The sequence below is a fragment of the Somniosus microcephalus genome, unplaced genomic scaffold (genome assembly GCF_052327205.1).
Source record: "Somniosus microcephalus isolate GS21.2 unplaced genomic scaffold, FLI_Smic_1.0 unresolved_chr9, whole genome shotgun sequence".
Lineage (NCBI taxonomy): Eukaryota > Metazoa > Chordata > Chondrichthyes > Squaliformes > Somniosidae > Somniosus > Somniosus microcephalus.
This window is the reverse complement of record NW_028225187.1, coordinates 24,340,259-24,359,517: the sequence shown is the minus strand read 5'-3', so window position 1 is coordinate 24,359,517 and position 19,259 is coordinate 24,340,259. Positions and strand designations below refer to the sequence as shown.

The 19,259-nt window shown below is 43.3% G+C and overlaps 1 protein-coding gene across 1 annotated transcript in view; it reads left to right on the top strand.

Moving 5' to 3' along the window:
- Positions 1-680: 680 nt before the first annotated feature.
- LOC147084934 (low affinity immunoglobulin gamma Fc region receptor II-like) overlaps positions 681-19,259 on the top strand; it is a 31,635-nt gene continuing 13,056 nt past the window's right edge. Inside the window, exons 1-5 of the mRNA XM_085979379.1 lie at positions 681-693; positions 8,243-8,533; positions 12,314-12,327; positions 14,490-14,781; positions 17,953-18,054. Of these exons, the coding sequence (XP_085835505.1) occupies positions 681-693; positions 8,243-8,533; positions 12,314-12,327; positions 14,490-14,781; positions 17,953-18,054 (712 nt within the window). The remainder of the gene's footprint in view (positions 694-8,242; positions 8,534-12,313; positions 12,328-14,489; positions 14,782-17,952; positions 18,055-19,259) is intronic.

Genomic DNA, 19,259 nt, shown 5'->3' with positions numbered 1-19,259 from the left:
TTTACTTTTCTCGCTCTCCCTCCATGACCGCGCCCTCCTGTTGTTCTGCCTCCTTCGCTCTCTCCACTTTCGGATACTCTGCCCTCCCTAATCCCTACCCCAATCCAACATAACGAATACGGGAAGTTATACGTTCCTTTTCGTGACAACTTGACTAATGTTAACCCAGTGCCCTAATTAGTGACTTCAGCTAACGTGACGTCTGTGTTGCAATCTCGGTTACTGCAGCAACATTCACATCATATCCGTTATCCCCAAACCAATGACAAAGGCAATTACCAAAACACAATATCTCGGTATTTTGGAAGGATCCGCACAGTGTGCACGAATCTAATTAGAACATGTTTCCTCTCTCAGTTGTTCTTGGGATCAGTGGGCATGGGTGTACTGTCTGGTAACATTAACTACTCGAAGATCGTTACGTCAATGAAAAGTTCAAATAGAGAGTTCCGCAAAATGCTTGAATTGAGGAACTGCCGACACAGGGTTCAGCATGCAGCTGTTTTTTTCTAATATGCATATTTGATCATATTCGACATTTCATTGACATTTTAAATACATGAAATAGCAATTCACAGGATGCAAACTGGATGATGTGCTCTAGCAGCTTAAACAAAATCACACAGATGTTTCTCATGATCTGAACAATCTTATCGTACATTCTAAAAGCCTATTAAAGGATGAAAGGAGAAGGTATGTGAGGCTGTTATAAACATAAGTCAAAGACACATTGGCCCTGAATTTCCGATCGGAGGGTTCATGCGTGCGGATGTCTCCGATCAGGATAAATCTACGCATTAACCTGTTGGCTCTGTAGGTGCCGAGGATTGCGATCCTGGGCCTCTCCACTACGAAATGCAAGGAGGACCATGTATTCCAGGGATTCATGTGGTTCAGAGGCTTGCCCTGTTCAAAGTGCAGAGGCTTGTCCTGGATCGGCAATTTGGCAGACGGAAGGTAGTTAGACTCCCAAGGGGGCCGGATATTTATTATCAATGCTCTTTGTGGTGTATGTAACCTGTTCCACCTTAAGAGAACTACCTTAAGAGATGTACTACTTTCTCTTGGCTGCTGTATACTGTAATACCGGTGGTGACCACACAGGTATATAAACGTTGTGTAGGGATTTGCTGGGCAGTTCAGCCCTGACCTCCAAATAGTAAAGACCTGTTAAAAGTTATTCTTGTGGTCTGTGTCCAGTGATTTATAATAAGCATAACTGGGACACACAGACTTAACAGTGGCGATGAGTCCGATCTTACCCTGCAGCAGTTTTACATCCAAGGCAGCTTCGTCCTCAGAATGGGCGTCGAGAAGAAGCATCCGCCCTCATCATCCTGCTGAGCACCATCGCACGGGAGGCATCGAGAACCCGGGTTAAAAAGAAAAATTCTGATCAAGAAGCCCTCCATCAGTGACAGGCAGTGATCATCCCTTCTACCACGGTGGTGGGTAAGCCGATCAGCGACACGAGCAGAACATCGGCCACGTTGACTGGAGTGGGGGAGGGAAAATGGAGGAAAAAGGGTGGAGAACTCGACCACAGCCGGTGAAAAGGGCCGGGCTGCAATCGAGGCCAAGAGGCACAGCGACTGTGGCAGCTTAAGGCACGAGAGCCGCGGAGAACTCAAACGCAGCCGGTGTAAAGGACCGGGCTGCATGCGGGGCTGAGAGGCGCAACAGCAGGGGAAGCGTGAATGCCCACGGGAACCGCGGGGGAGTAAAAGCAGCGTCGGGGAATTGAGAACCGCTGGGGAGGCGAGAACGGCAGCAGCACGACAATCGCCATTGCAGCCAGCGGGGGAGGAAGGCAAACGCGGGAATCCACCATTGTAGTCGGCGGGGGAAGAAGACGAGCGCGGGAAAGACAGCCAAGCGCGGGAAGCCGCCATTTTAGTAGGCGGGGGAAGAAGACAAGCGCGGGAAGCCACCATTTTGAGAAAAAGAAAAATTTAAAAGCTTGCAAGGATGCCTAAACATGGGAACATTAATACCTTTGATAGCGATATCGAAGATTGGACCACGTATGTAGAACGCATGGAAGTATATTGTAAAGCAAATAAGGTACCAGATGATGAGAAAGCACTAACCTTATTAAGCTCAATGGGTGCGAAGACATACGGGCTATTGAAGCACCTTCTATCACCAGATAAACCAGCGGATCAGACTTTTGCGAATATTGTTACTGTCCTGAAAAATCATTTAAACCCCACGCCGCTGATGATAGCGGAACGATTTAAATTTTACAGAAGAACGCAGCTGAAAGACGAAAGCAACGCTGAATTTTTAATTGAACTGCGTAAGCTATCAAAGTACTGTCAGTTTGGAACAGGACTAGCAGATGCGCTGAAGGATAAATTTGTGTGTGGATTGTTAAAAGAAGGAACACAAAAGCGACTGCTTGAGGAGAATGATCTTACGCTTGATAAAGCTGTCACTATTGCAGCATCGCACGAAGCCGCAGCGAGAGGCACTGCAGAAATGCAGCTATGGTCACCGGAACTCAGCACCAATCAAATGGTCTTGGGTAGAGTAAAATGTTATCGTTGTGGAAAGACAACGCACGATCAGAACCAGTGCTGGTTCAAAAATCAGGAATGCAGAAAATGTGGCAGGCTTGGTCACATAGCTAAAGCATGCCGGTCAGGAAAGAAGACCAGCAACAAAAAGTCACCGCAGGAAAAGTACAGAAAGGTACACAAGGTGACAGAGAACAGTTCGAACGAACAGAAGTCAAATTCAGACTCCAGCAGTAATGAACTGGGTAGTCTAAGAGTACACAATGTTGGTAATGACGCAGACCTACAAACAATCTGGGTCACACTTCAGATAGCAGGAGTCCAAGTGAAGATGGAATTGGACACTGGATCGGCATTGACGGTTATGAATAAGCAAGATTACAAAAGGTTATTCCCACATATTCCCCTACGGGATAAGGAGATTGTATTGAAAACATACACGGGGCAAAGAGTATACCCCATTTGGAAGATAGAGGTAAAGGTGGTCCTCAAGGGCAAAGGAAGCTGAGGAATGGACTTATATGTGCTACCTGAGGGAGGTCCACCACTACTGGGACGGGAGTGGATTAGGAAAATAAATATGGACTGGCATTCCTTAAAAGCACTAATGGTAGATTCCGGTAAAAAAGATGTCAAACCTAAACGATTGTCCAGAATATTGGTCGATGCTAAAGAGGTGTTCCAACAGGGACTGGGAACACTGAGAGGAATTAAGGCAAACAACAAGGTTGAAGAACATGTAAACCCGAAATTTTTCAAAGCCAGACCGGTACCTTGTGCGATACGACCTGCTGTGGAAGCTGAGCTGGAAGGGCTAGAACATTCAGGAGTACTGTCTAAGGTAGACTGGAGTGAGTGGGCCACGCCCATTGTTCCCGTCATGAAGTGTTCATCGAGCAACAAGCCAGGGGAACCGGGGAAGGTTCGCATCTGTGGAGATTTCAAGATCACTGTTAATCCGGTGCTTCACACGGTGCAGTATCCGTTTCCGCGGATTGAGGATATCGTCGCTTCATTGTCTGGTGGGAAACACTTCACCAAGATAGACCTGGCGCAGGCGTACTTACAGATGGAAGTTGAGGAAGAGTCACGCCAGTATCTCACGATCAACACGCAAAGAGGCTTGTACCGGTATAATGGACTGGTTTTTGGAGTGGCATCGGCTCCAGCAATTTGGCAGAGGGCCATGGAGCAGGTATTACAGGGAATTCCAGGCACACAATGTTACCTGGACGATATTCTGATTACAGGAGATGATGACGAGGAAAACCTTGCAAATTTGGAACTGGTGCTCACCAGATTGAAAGAAAATGGACTTCGAGTTAATCGCCAGAAATGTGAGTTCTTTCAGAAGTGGATCTCGTACTGTGGTCATGTCATTGACCAGGAGGGGCTTCATAATTCTCCTGACAAGATCGAAGCTGCTTTGAAGGCTCCCGCTCCGGATAATGTATCCCAGTTGAGGTCGTTCCTAGGGTTGATTAACTATTACCATAAGTTTCTGCCAAATTTATCCACGGTGCTGCACCCGCTGAATGCTCTTTTGCAGAAGGGAGTACCATGGAAGTGGAGCGAGGACTGTAAGAGGGCCTTTCTCAAATGCAAGGCATTGATCACCTCAGAGGAAGTGTTGGCTCACTTCAACCCAACGCTGCCTATTCGTTTGGCTTGTGATGCTTCTCCATATGGTATTGGGGCAGTACTCTCACACAAGTTGCCAAATGGCCTGGAGAGGCCAGTTGCGTTCACATCCAGATCATTGACCTCCGCTGAGCGCAACTATGCTCAGATAGATAGGGAGGCTCTCAGCCTTGTGTGGGGAGTAAAGAAGTTTAATCATTACCTGCAGGGCCAAAAATTTACGCTTCTGACAGACCACCAGCCGTTGGTATCCATTTTTAACCCTAAGAAGGGTGTTTCGGTGATGACAGCACAGAGACTCCAGAGATGGTCCCTTTCCTAGGGGCACATCAATATCAGATCGAATTCAAAGGTACAAAGCAGCATGGTAATGCTGATGGGCTGTCGCGCCTGCCACTACCTACAGAGGAGAAGGCACCGATGGTTGACTCTGCCCTGTTGAGTTATTTCACTCAACCTTCATCGAATGTTTACCAGTCACCAATGCAAGTATTGAAAGAGAAACCAGGAATGACCCGACACTGTCCCGGGCCTACGAAGTGACAGTGAAGGGATGGCCAGCACATGGTGATCCACTGTTACCGGCATTCTCAGCAAGACGAGAACAGCTGTCCGTCTGTCAAGGAACATTGATGTATGGAACAAGGGTGATTATTCCGCCTAAGTTAAGAGAGAGAGTTCTAAAGGAACTGCATGAAAGTCATCTGGGGGGAGTCAAGATGATAAGCCTTGCAAGGGCTTATGTGTGGTGGACGGGTATCGAACAACAGATAGAAGATCTGACGAAAAGCTGCTCAGGGTGCCAAAAAGTGCAAAATGCACCTCCGATTGCACCGCTGCATCCATGGGAATGGCCTTCAACCCCATGGCAATGGTTACATATTGACTTTGCTGGTCCATTCATGGACTCCTTGTTTTTAATTGCGGTGGACGCACATTCTAAATGGCCAGAAGTGATTAAGATGACTACCACTACCTCGGAAAAGACGATCGTGGTGCTAAGAACGATATTTGCCAGAAATGGATTGCCAGAACAAATATGATCAGACAACGGACCGCAGTTCGTGTCAGAAGAATTCCAGAAATTCATGAAGAAGAATGGGGTGAAACATTATACCTCTGCCCCATATCATCCGGCTACAAACGGGTTGGCTGAGAGATTTGTACAAACGTTCAAAAAAGCAATAAAGGCCATGAACGAAGATCAGATTCCACTACAACACAAGGTGGACAAATTCCTACTGGCATATCGAAACGCCACTCATGCAGTGACAAACCAAAGTCCTGCCATGATGTTCTATAACAGGAGGTTGCGGTCCAGGTTGGACTTGTTAAAACCAAATGTGCGGAGGGAAGTTGAAAACAAACAGTTCCAGCATATAAATAACAAGACCACTCGGAGTTTCGAAATAGGACAACCAGTGTTAGCCCGGGACTATAAATACGAGAAATGGCAATCTGGAACAATTCGGGCCAGACAAGGACCCCTGATGTACACGGTAGATATTGGTGAAAATGTAATACGGCGTCATGCTGACCAACTGGTAGAATCGAGAACAAGTGTCGAACCCAGGGTTACGGCAGAGACAACCATGGAAGAAGTTAGTGAACCTGAAGCATCTACCTCAGAAGTGAATGTACCTGAGGATGATGTCCAATCCATAAGAGAGCAACTAGATGAGTCACCCCAGCAACGAAAATCAGAGACCCCTGAAAGGCGTTATCCAACTCGAATCAGGAGGCCTCCTCAGAGACTGAATCTTTGAACTGTTTTGCATGAAGTTGTATATATATATGTCTATATGTTATTATGTTATGTTAAATGGGGATATAACTGTTAAGCTAAAAAGAGAGGATTGTGGTGTATGTAACCTGTTCCACCTTAAGAGAACTACCTTAAGCGATGTACTACATTCTCTTGGATGCTGTATACTGTAATACCGGTGGTGACCACACCGGTATATAAACGTTGTGTAGGGATTTGCTGGGCAGTTCAGCCCTGACCTCTGAATAGTAAAGACCTGTTAAAAGTTATTCTTGTGCTCTGTGTCCAGTGATTTATAATAAGCATAACTGGGACACACAGACTTAACACTCTTCATCTCTAATATCTGCTAGTTCTCATTACATTTATATGCCTAAAACTTTAACTCTGTTTCTTTCTTTCTTTCTTTCTTTCTTTCTTTCTTACTTTATTTCCTTCTCTCTCTTGACAAATGTTTGAGCAGGTTGGGCCTATACACGTTGGAGTTAAGAAGAATGAGAGGTGATCTTATTGAAACATATAAGATTCTGAGGGGGATTGACAGGTTGGATGCTGAGAGGATGTTTCCTCTAATGGGGGTATCTAGAACTAGGTGCATAGTTTCAGAATAAGTGGTCGCCCATTTAAGATGGAGATGAGGAGGAATTTATTCTCAGAGGGTCGTGAATCTTTGGAATTCTCTACCCCAGGGAGCTGTGGAAGCGGAGTCATTGAATATATTCAAGGCGGAGATTGACAGACATTTGAACTACAGGGGAGCCAAGGGGTATGGGGAGAGAGCGGTGAAGTGTTGTTGAGGGCAAGATTGGATCAGCCATGATCTTATTAAATGGCGGAGCCGGCTCGAGGGGCCAATTGGCCGACTCCTGCTCCTATTTCTTATTTTCTTATGTTTTTATGATCTTTCTTTCTTTCTTTCCTTCCGTCTGATTTTTTCTTTCTTTCTTTCTTTCTTTCTTTCCTTCCTTCTTTCTAATAGTCTAGACCAAAATGTATTAACATTTATATCCACTACGCAACACAAAGTGACATTTCAAAATGTTTTTCTCGGTGTATACGTTCTGTTTAATTGTGTAGTAATATAATTATGCTTGTTATGTTTGATAATTTAGAGTCAATTGTAATTTTGTACCTTACCTGTACTGAATTATAAAGGTACACATATATCTGGGGTAGAAAGTCTGATGGCAATTTCGGAAGTGATAACATGCGAGCTCTGGGAGCTGTTGGTTAATGCGACAGGTCCACAGGCTATTGATGGGCAAAACTTTTCATTGATCCATTTTTTTCTCTTTCAGTTCATTTCCAGACGTTGTTCGGACAGAAAATAATATGTAAGTATGCGACATTAAAATGAATAGTCAATTCATTAATATAGCCATCAGTTAGCTGAAATTAATATTTGATAGTTGGGATTTCATTTAACTCCAGGGCGCATTGATCTATTGCAGGAATTATTGTGCAACTTCCCGCAATTGTTTCTTAAATTCTGATATTCCAAAAAAAATTGCACTTACTTGAAAGGCAATTACGGCTTGTACGCATTTTGTAAAATTTTACTTATTATCACTGTCCATCACTATTATTATGGTCTAGATATTTGTCTTGGGCGGGGCGCAAAATGGGCAGCATCGGATCGGCCGCCCGTTATACGCAGCGCCTGATGTTCAGTAATTGGGTGGATCAATTTGTTGGCGACCATTTTGGGATGTCAAAGTCACCGGCACTGATTGTAGCGCCCCATAAATGTTAGCACCCCCCCCGCCAGAAATTCATTAGTAGTGTCCCAAGCAGAATGTGGAGAGTGACTGGAAGTGCCCCACCTCCTTCTTGGGGCACCATAACTGAAGATCGGGGGGCTACGTGCAACAGCGCCACATGCGTTGGAGCATACCGCTGCCTCATTGCAGGATTCCTCCCCTGATTAATAGGGTGGAACCTAGCGCCGCAGGTATCGGGGCCCTGCTAGACCACCGGGGAGCGGGGTGCAGTAAAAACAGCCTGGTCTGCCCCTGTGGGTGATAACGGGAGGCGCTAATCCACCTAATTTACCAGTTTTTAAAATGACTGCAGTTGCATTTTCTTGTTATGTTGTTTCAAACATCATGTCACTGTTACAGTAATTAAAAAATTGCTCATTAATTCCAATGATCTAGAAAGCGGAGAGCTCGCTATCTCCTGAAACTTTTATCATTTCTGTTCGAGGGGCATACACTGGTAAAGGACAGATTGAACTTAGCTTATTACAATGATAATATCGATGTTAATTGATTGAAGCTTTTCGGTGTTTAAACTCTTTTGACTGCGCTTTCCTCAGATGATTTACCGAAGCCAATCTTCTCTGTGAATCCACCATATGAAGTCATTGTATACGGAGAGAAAATAACTATGACTTGTCGCTGTCAGTGTCCCCTCACAATGAACTGTTATTACCAAAGGCAAGGTTTATTCACGGAACATGTTGCTGCTAAAGGACAATGTTATACCTCATTTGATTTCACCGCAGATCATGGCTTTGATGACATTTACACATGTGAATGTCTACACTCGGAGAATGGACAATGGAGATCTTCACAACCGAGCAACCCTGTTCAGTTAATTATTCGAGGTATGTTAACAGAACCTATTCTCCCAATGGGATTAGAACAATTTGTGCTTACTCAGCAATGAAACGATCCAGTGGAACAGAAGGACACTTGGGCTGCAGTTACATTGGATCTTGGGTGTTCGATTTCAAACCCAACCACTTTACATGGTGTGAGTGGATTTCTTAATGGTTACCGTCACAACAAAGGGTTGTCCGGCGACAATAACTCCGTTTGTAATTCACACACGATTTTTTTTTCTATTAACAAGTTTAGTACATGCACTATTAACATCATTTTATATAACTTTTCTACAAGGTTATATTATTTCACAGTAGAACCTTAGAATGATTACAGCACAGAAGGAGGTCATTCGGCCCGTCGAGCCCCTGTCGGCTCTCTGAAAGAGCATTTCATCTATTCCCACTCACCCCGCCCTTTCCCCATAGCCCTGCCATCTTTTTTCCTTCAGTTACTTATCCAATTCCATTTTGAAAGCCACGTCATTTTGAAAGCCATTTTGAGTCTGCTTCCTCCACCCTTTCAGGCAGTGCTTTTCAGATCTTAACCAGCCGTGGCGTAAAATAAAGCTTTCCCTCATTTCGCCTCCGGTTCCTCTGCCAATCACCTTAATTCTGGTTCTCGAGCATTCCACCAATGGGAACAGTTTCTCTCTATCTACTCTGTCTGGACCCCTCGTGATTTTGAACACCACTATCAAATCTCCTCTCAAACTTCCCTTCTCTATGGAGAACAACCCCAGCTTCTCCAGTCTATCCACGTAATTGAATTCCCTCATCCTTTGAACTATTGTTGTAAATTTTTCCTGCGCCCTCTCTAATATCTTCACATCCTTCCCAAAGTGCGGGGCCCAGATGTGGACACAATACTCGAATTGAGGCCGTAACTGTGTTTTTTAATGGTTCATCATAATTTGTTTACTTTTGTACTCTTATGCCTCTCCTGATAAAGCTCAGAATTCGTAAGCCTTTTTAAATGCTTTCTCAACCTGATAATCTACATCCTAGGGTACATAAGGAAGTGGCCCTAGAAATAATAGATGCATTGCAGATCATCTTCCAACATTCGATGGAATCTGGAATAGTAGCCATGGATTGGAGGGTAGCTAATGTTACCCCATTATTCAGAAAAGATGGTAGAGAGAAAATGGGGAATTACCTGACATCGGTAGTAGGGAAAATGCTGGAGTCCATTATAAAAGATGTAATAGCAGAGCACTTGGAAAACAGTGACAGGATCCGACAAAGTCAACATGGATTTACAAAAGGTAAATCGTGCTAGACTAATCTACTGGAATGTTTTGAGGGTGTAACTGGTAATATAAATAAGGGAGAACCAGTGGATGTCGTGTATTTGGGCTTTCAGAAGGCTTTCGATAAGGTCCCGCATAAGAGATTAGCTTGTAAGTTAAGGCACATGGGATTGGGGGCAAGGTATTGACTTGGATAGAGAACTGGTTGCCCGACAGATAGCAAAGAGTTGGAACAAACGGGTCTTTTTCCAAGTGGCAGGCAGTGACGAGTGGGCTACCGCAGGGATCGGTCCCAGGGCTCCTGCTATTCACAATATATATTAATGATCTAGACGAGGGAACTAGATGTAATATCTCCAAATTTGCAGATGACACAGAGCTGGGTGGGCGTGTGTGCTGTGAGGAGGATACAGAGAAACTCCAGTATGATTTGGACAGGTTGGGTGATTGGGCAAAAGCATGGCAGATGCAATATAACGTGGATAAATGTGAGGTTATCCACTTTGGTGGCAAAAACAGGAAGGCAGATTCTTATCTGAATGGCAATAGATTGGGAGAAGGGGAAGTTCGACGAGGCCTGGGTGTCCTTGTGCACCAGTCGCTGAAGGTAAGCATGCAGGTGCAGCAGGTGGTTAAGAAGGCAAATGATATGTTGGCCTTTGTAGCGAGAGGGTTTGAGTACAGGAACAAGGATATCTTGCTGCAACTGTTCAGGGCCTTCGTGAGACCGCACCTTGAGTATTGTATGCAGTTTTGGTCGCCTTATCTGAGGAAGGATGTTCTTGCCATGGAAGGAGTTTAGCTGATACCTGGGATGGCAGGAATGACGTATGAGGAGAGATTGGGACAATTGAGCTTGTACTCGCTGGAGTTTAGAAGCATGAGAGGGGATCTCATTGAAACTTATAAAATTCCAGCAGGACTAGACAGACTAGATGCAGGAAGGATGTTCCCGATGGCGGGGGAGTCCAGAACCAGGGGTCACAGTCTAAGAATAAGGGGTAGGCCATTTAGGACAGAAATGAGGAGGAATTTCTTCACCCAGAGAGTGGTGAACCTGTGGAATTCTCTACCACAGAAGGCAGTAGAGGTCAATTCATTAAATATATTCAAGAAGGAGTTGGATATATTTCTTAAGGCTAAAGGGATCAAGGGATATGGGAAGAAAGCAGGGACAGGGTACTGAATTTGGATGATCAGCCATGATCTCATTGAATGGAGGAGCAGGCTCGAGGGGCTGAATGGCCTACTCCTGCTCCTATCTTCTATGTTTCTATGTTTCTGACCTGCCTCCTTCAATGATGAATGCACATAGACCCCCGGGTCTCTCTGTTCCTGAGCCCTCTTTAGAACTGTACCCTTTAATTTAAATTGCCTCTCCTTGTTATTCACACCAAAATGTATCAGTTCACAATTTGCTGCGTTAAATTTCATCTGCCACGTGACCGTCCATTCCACCAGCCTGTCTTTGTCCTCTTGAAGTTTATCACTATCCTCCTCACTGTTCACTATATATCCAAGTTTTGTGTCATCTGCAAATTTTGAAATTGCGCCCTGTACACAAGTCCTAGTCATCAATATAAATCAAGAAAAGCTGTGGTCCTTGCAGCAATAACCTCGTGAACAGCAATATATACCTCCCTCCATCCCGCAGACAACTGTTCACCACTACTCTCTGTTTCCTTTCACTTAGCCAACTTCGTGTCCATGCTGCCACTGTCCCTTATATTCCATGGGCTTCAACTTTGTTGGCAAGCCTCTTATTTGTCACTTTAACCAGCGCCTTTTGTACGTCCATGTCCACTACATCCACCGCATTGCCCAAATCAACCCTCTCTGTTACTTCATCAAAATCACAATCAAATTAGTTAGGCACGATTTGCCTTTAACAAATCCATGCTGGCTTGCCTTAGTTAACCCACACTTGTCCAAATGACTGTTAATTTTGTCCCTGATGATCGTTTCTAAAAGTTTCCCCACCACCGAGTTTAAACTTACTGGCCTGTAGTTGCTGGATTTATCCTTACATTTTAATTTGATTTTTTAATTCTCCAGTCCTCTGGCACAACCCCCGGAGCTAAGGAGGATTGGAAGATTGTGGCCAGTGCCTCCTCAATTTCCACCTTTACTTCCCTCAGCACCCTAGGCTACATCCCATCTGGTCCTCGTGCCTTATCTACTTTAAGCACAGCCAGCCATTCTAGTGCCACCTTCTTATCAATTTTTAGCACATCCAGTACCTCAACTACCTCCGCTTTCACTATGACAAGAGGAAATTCAAGATGATATGCAATTAATAAGACTTACTTCCCAGGCCCGGAATGGCACCTTTTGGCTCTCGCAGCTGCTGGTGTGGCTGTGGGCTTACGGCTGCACAAGAAATGCTTATCTAACTAACAGATCAAAAATGTCCCATTCTTATAATTTTCGGCTAGCTGGATCTACCTCTGTCACAACATAAATGCGCAGAACCCACATTTTTAATTTGTAACCCAGTTTACAATCTATTTAGCCTTTGCCACTTTGCTAGAATCTTTGTTTTTAGTACAGTAATTGCACAGCTTATGGGACGTGACAATGAGTTGCCCCAAGTTGGCCACATATCTGTTTTACGCTTAATATTATTTTTACCTGGGAGAAAAGGGTAATCGTATTTTGAGAGGCTGATATGCAATTTCAAACCGTCTACTGGATACCACGAGCACCACTGTGCATGTTGGTTATTTAGAACCTGTTTAAATTTTACTATGCTTGCAAAAAAATGAATACCAGCAACAAATGCAATTCACTGTGTGATTTTTAACCAGGCAGTATCGTTTAGGAAACGCTGGAGATTATAGGGTGTAGGAATGCTAATATCAATGCTCTGATTACTGAGAGTATTTGCACTGTCGGTATCAGGGAACATAAATGAGAGCCTGAAGTATTAAAAGTATACAGGCATCTGTTCTTAAACAGTCTTCTGTTTTTCAGTCGAGTAGTAAAGGCTTCTGTGTTATGATTATTTATCACTTTATTTTTTTCTACATTAAATTAAAAATCAATCTAAACATGGAGTATAATTTCCTCAGAGTGTAACATAGTTCACAAGCAGAGAGTTGTCAGCAGTTCCGAGAGTAAGCGTGCACTCAAATAGGTTTCTCTCTTTTTCTCAAAATTTAACACACATGCTTCCTTTTTTATACACTGTTCATTGTATCAAATTAGAAGTGGTCTGGCCTTATTTGGTAGCCTCCAGTCAATGCATTTTCCTTCAGCCGATTCATACCCACACAAGTTGACATTTCTCATACATCAACATTCAGTAGTTACTGATCTTTGCACTGTACTTCAGACGTCTTGCATGCATACAACTTTACAATTCTCGTACATCAACATCCCATTGATTAGTTTGCAATGCCAGAAATTCGGGTCGGAGGCTTCCCGCAGGTGCAAGCCCCCGACCTGCACTCACCTAGCGCGCCGGCCATTGTGCTGTGGGCCCGCGTGGGATTGCAATCCTGGGCCTCCTACAGCTGCCGGCGCGCAGTCCTTGCTTATCCCAGGGGCACAGTTAGTTCGAAACGTCCTCTGGGATCACATGGGCCATGGAGAGCCAATCGTAGCAGGGAATCTGTATTCTTAAATTTGACAGGAAGACCTGTCAAATCTATGAATAGAGATCGGACACAAAACCTAACTAAAATTTCAAATAAATATTTAAAAAACATCACATTTTTAAAATAACTATAAATTACATAAAATAACTATATTAAACAATAATTTAAATATTAGAAAAAAGTAATTGCAGTTTTTAACGGGGCTAAAAATAAACTTACCTTTCGTTAAAGTATTTAGAAATTATAAACCTGTGGAAAAATGTTTTAATTTTACTTAATTCACCACTTAACCTTGTTAAAAGCAGGCCTTGTGACTGCTTGTTATAAGCGTAGCTGCTGGAGACTTACCCTCCCGAGAAACCTGGAAATAAACGGAATTTCCAGGCATACGCACTGCCTCTCTGGCGCATGCGTTTGACCTCCGAACTCCTTCCTTCAAGGGAATGGAAGTTCTGGTTCCGGTGCATGCACAAAACCGGCACTTTCGTTGGACCTACGCGTGAGTACCCAGCGCATACTCACCTGTGGGCACCCGAATTTCTGGCCCAATGTTAGGTGATTGGATGTTTATATTATGGCAATACAATAAACATCAATCTTGAACACTGGCTGTTGCTAAGTGAAATCTCCCTCTCGCTCTCTCTCTCATTCTCTCTCCAATGATGCCAACAACATTTATTTGCTGTGTACTGAATGAACTAAACATGAAAACCTTTCAGAAGCCGATTAATCCGAGTTCCAACAGAATCAGATAAATGGAACATCGGCCTGGGAATGGGAGGTCATTTAAAGCGTTGAGCCAAAAGAAGGTCGGGTTTTGCAGATTGAATGGAGATGTTCAGTAAGCGGCTACCCAAAGGTCATTATTGAAAGCAGAAAAAAACAGACTGAATCAAATACCTTGCATAATAGAAAAAATCAGCACATTCTGGTTCACCCTGTGTCCCATCTGTCCTTTTCTTGAAGTAGTAATAAAAAGTGAAGTATGCATTGGAATGAAGGCGACAGATTTTGTTCCATTTTCACAAAAGTGGCCTCATATGTTATTGAGTAGACTTTTGACACACAATTTCATGCGGTATTTTTCATACAGGTGAACTGCCGCAGCCGACTTTCTACATGGACCCAGATTCCGGTGCAGTTTCAAACGGGGAAAATGTTGGCATTTCCTGCAAAGGTGACATTCGTTCCAGAGGGGGTACATTTCTCTTGTACAAAGATCAGAAACAAAATCCTGTACAGTCTCGTACTGTGACTGGTGATGAGCGGAATGTGACCTTCAACATAAATACCCGAAGCAAAGGCTCTGAGGGAAATTACAGTTGTCGATATCAAACAAAGGTCGCAGGACATTTGAGGCATTCGCCATTCAGTAAAGATGTCCCGATTACGGAGACAGGTAGGGACCAACACATTTCAAAACGAGGTTGTGTGTTCTTGTATCTCAATGTCTGTCTCCTTCGCTCATATCTTGTTAATATAGGTGACCAATACCTTTTAAATCGAACTGAGATATACATATTTCGCTGCAAAAGTTAACTGGGGATCGTTTTTTTATCTGCTGGCTTAAGGTTCCCATTTGTTATGCATAGTCTGCAGAGGCTGAACCGCACCCCCCCCCCCCGCCTGTTATCCAAAAATAATGGTCACAAATTAAAAGCTGGAAGCGTTATTTAACGCTCTTTCTTTATAAGCGTTGAAACGCCAGAGAGCTCCCGAATTTAACATCCATTCGCTGAGAAATTCCCCAGGGCAGAGATCTGAAAGCGGCGGAATCGGATATGCCGCCCGTCTAAATCAGCAGTCGAATTTCTTGCCCATTTTAACTTGGGCATTGCTCCATTTAATGCATGGTCTGGTGGGCGTGGAAGGCTAACTCGGAGTATATGAGCCGTCTCCACCCAAGTAAGGAGGTCAGAAATTGAATGACATTGACAAGTTAAAGAAGGCGCAATGCAAATTCACAGTGATGCTGCCTGGTATGATGAGATAGAGATATGAAAAATTCCTTCAAATAGACAGGCTAGTTTTATTGGCCCAGATATTCCGATTCCTACGGGTGGGTATGCGCTGTGTACCTGCAGGAGTAAGACCTGCTTTTACCAGGATAAGAGTTCAAAAAAGAAAAAAACATTTCACTGATTTATCATTTTAAAATACTTTTAAAAAAAGATAAGTTTATTTGTAGCCCCATAAAGAACTTGGATTATTTTTCTCAATAAATTAATTTTTGTTTAAAATACTTAATTTATTGTAATTTCAAGTCATTTTAAAAATGTGTTTTTAAAAAATATATATTTAAAGTTTTGCCATGATTTTTCATTGATCTCCATTCATATATTTGACAGGTCTTCCTGTCAAACGTATGAATGGAGATTCCCTTCTGTGATTGGCTCCCCAAGGCCCACAAAATCCCAGGGACACTGTGATTGGAAAATGCGGGCCATTATAAAAATTACAATTACAATGGCCCAGAAATTCGGGTCGGGGGCTTCCCGCGGGTGCAAGTCCCCGACCTGCACTTACCTAGCGTGCCAGCCGTTGAGCTTTGGGCCAACGTGGGATTCCGATCCTGGGCCTCCTCCAACTGCCAGCGTGCAGTGCTTGCATATCCAAGGGGCGGAGTTAGTTCGATGCGTCCCCTGGGATCATGTGGGCCATGGAGACCCAATGGTAGCAGGGAGTGCTTCATTCATAAGTTTGACAGGAAGAGCTGTCAAACCTATAAATACTATAAGCACCAAAACATCACTAAAACTTCAAATATTTTGTTTTTAAATCACACTTTTAAAATAATAATAAATTGCATCAAATAACTGTGCTGTCTCTCTGTGGCAATTTATGTTAGTTTTCCAGTTAATTCAGGGGTTTGCGTAAGTTGGGTCGATTCCCATTGTGTGCTGCCACCTAGTGGCTATTTGGTACCTAGCAACTGCAGTAACAGTGCAGTAAAGTGCTGTAAAGCACAGTAAGTGCATTAAAGTAAACTACAGACCTACAGCGGCACATGCTCTGGGAAGTTGTATTGTTCCCATGCCTGAGTCTTGGATATTATTTGCCTGTAAGTACTTGAGAATGTTATAGATGATTAGTGTATACTGCATGTTGCAGAAAATGTTTAGTTTGTAACTTTTCACTGTAAGCAAACTTACACAGCTAGCCGTGAAGTGCTCGCTCTCTGTCTAGCTGGTTAACAAGAAGCTGTATTTTGATGCACTATGTACAGGACTAATTTAAAGAGAATGCCTTCCAGTTTGCTAAATGTGTATTCACAGTAAGCTGTGTTTCCACGTGTTTGGTAATTTACATGCCAAATGTACTGTGTTGCTCAGGCGTACCTAAATTTGTGTATGCATATCAGTTATGCACTTGTATACTAATGTGTGCTTCCATTTCTGTGTTGTATTTCAGTTTTACAATAAGAATCTTTCAGTAAAGCTTTACAAGAAAAGTCAAGCCTTGTGATTTTTATGGGAAGATATCAAGTTGTTAGCTACCTGTCTAGCTCTGCATAGGAATGCGCTGCGAGGGCAGAAAAATAACTGTTTTAAACAATAATTTAATTTTTGAAAAAATTTATTACATTTTCTAACGGGGCTAAAAATAAACTTACCTTTCTTTAAAGTATTTAAAAATAATTAACCTGTTTAAAAAATATTTTAATTGTAATTCATTCAGCACTTACCTTGTTAAAATCAGGCTTTGCATCTGCTTTTAAAAGTTTAATTTCTGGAGACTTACCCTCCCGGAGAAATCTGCAAAAAAAATGTAAGTTCGATGCGCACGCGCTGCCTCTCCGGCGCACGCATTCCACCTGTGAACCCCTTCCTTCAAGGGAACAGAAGTTCCGTTTTCTCATGCTTGCGCAGTGCATGAACGAAATCGGCACTTCCATTGGGCCTACGGGTGAGTACCCCGTGCGTACTCATCCGTGGGGACCCGAATTTCTGGGCCTATGTTTTTTAAATTATGAAAGCACGGAAGTTGGCTTCGATGAAAATTTAAAATCATGATAGAAGCAAACTAGTGTCAATAGTTAGGGTTCTATAAGGAAGTGTAGTAAATGCAATACTAGAGGGGAGACAGCAGGAAAAGTCCCTCTATACAGAGAGATGTGAGGATATGGGGGTTTGAAATTTGACTCGGGCATTGGCGCAGAACGGGCGCCATATTGGCGGTATCAGTCGGCAATGGAATTGAATATCATGAGCTTCATATAACGGACGGCCGATCTGATATCGCTGATCCTGCGCCACCGCCCGAGTGGAATTTCGAGCGCAATGTAACTGGATCTCAAACGGGGCGTAAAATAAGCGAACAGTGCCACACTGACGTTTTCTTTGAATTTTCTGCCCATGTTCAATTTCATCCCCATATAATCATACTCACGTCAAATGAACTTAATTTCGGGCGTGAGGTAGAATGTGTCACTGACGCAAAGCAGTCAGTCAAGCAGAGAATATCATCTAGTGCCCTTTTATGCACTGGACATTCAGCTGGAAGTAAATGCTGACATTTCTTGTGTGCTGATTAAATCTTAGCAATCTTCCATCTTTCTATCTCTGTATAGATGCAGATAACAGTTTATTGCTCAACATTGGTCTGGGATGTGCTGCTGGGACCATCGTTTTACTGGTTGTGGCGTTGACCTGGTTCTTGCTTGCGAAGAGAAGTAAGTGATCGTGGGGGAAAGAAAGTACAAATTTTCACGTGAACTAAGATCATCAAAAAACTGGTCGGGCTTTGCAAACAGCCTGCAAACCCAGTCCAGCATTAACATTGTGAAAGGTGACGGTAAGGCAAATGTAGAAGAGTTCTGACTGCATGGTTTGGAAAGGCTTCTCTGCCTAGTCGGATCATTGGAAAATATTGACCCGGATATTGCGGGGCCGATGACGGCGTATGCACAGCATACACACCATCGGGAAGCCCCCAGAATGGCCCCACAAGTTCCAGGTTTTTGCATAACGCTGCCCGTGCATGGTAAACTGGAATTTGGTACCTGTCCAGGTGATCATCGCATGCGCCATAAAAAAAACTCTATTGCTGGAGCAGATTTGGATTTGACTATCTCGGGATTAAAAAGAAACTGTGCGCATACGGGGTCCAGAATTGCTCTCTTTTTCTTTCACATGATAGATATTTATTACATGCCCTTGCAATTTAAAAAAAAATCCCATTGCTGATCTACAGACCTGCCTGTCAAGCTGTCTTTCCACCTTGCCTCAACCCGCTTACTCAACTATGCATAAACCTTTTCTCTCTCTATTTGGACCTGAAACCCTGTCATTTGGTGGTCACTACTCCTGAGGTGACTCATCTACTTCAGTGAGTGCCCAGGAAAACACTGACGCCTGGTAAAAGCAGGCACTGGGCCTGCTTTTACCAGCATAAGGGTAAAAATAGATGTTAAATTACATTTTCTAAATGATAAAAATATACAAAAACCTTTAAAGTTAGTTCATCTAAATTTTGGCCTGGATTAAAATTATTTTCCGTACAATTCAATTTTTATTTTAAATGCTGAATTTGGAGCTTTTAATTAATTTTGAACATGAGAATATTTATTTTTATTAGAATTGTGTAAATTACTTATTTATTTGGGGATTTCTCATTTGCTTATGGAGATTCTCCCTTCTAATGTGTTTACATATGATTACATAGTATATACGGCAAAGTAACAGGCCATTCGGCCCAACCAGTCCATGCCGGCGTTTATGCTCCACTCGAGCCTCCTCCCATCTTTCCTCATCTAAATCTCTCAGCGTAACCCTCTATTCCCTTCTCCCTCATATGCTTGTCCAGCCTCCCTGAAATACATCTATACTATTCGCTTCAACCACTCCCTGTGGTAGCGAGTTCCACATTCTCACCACT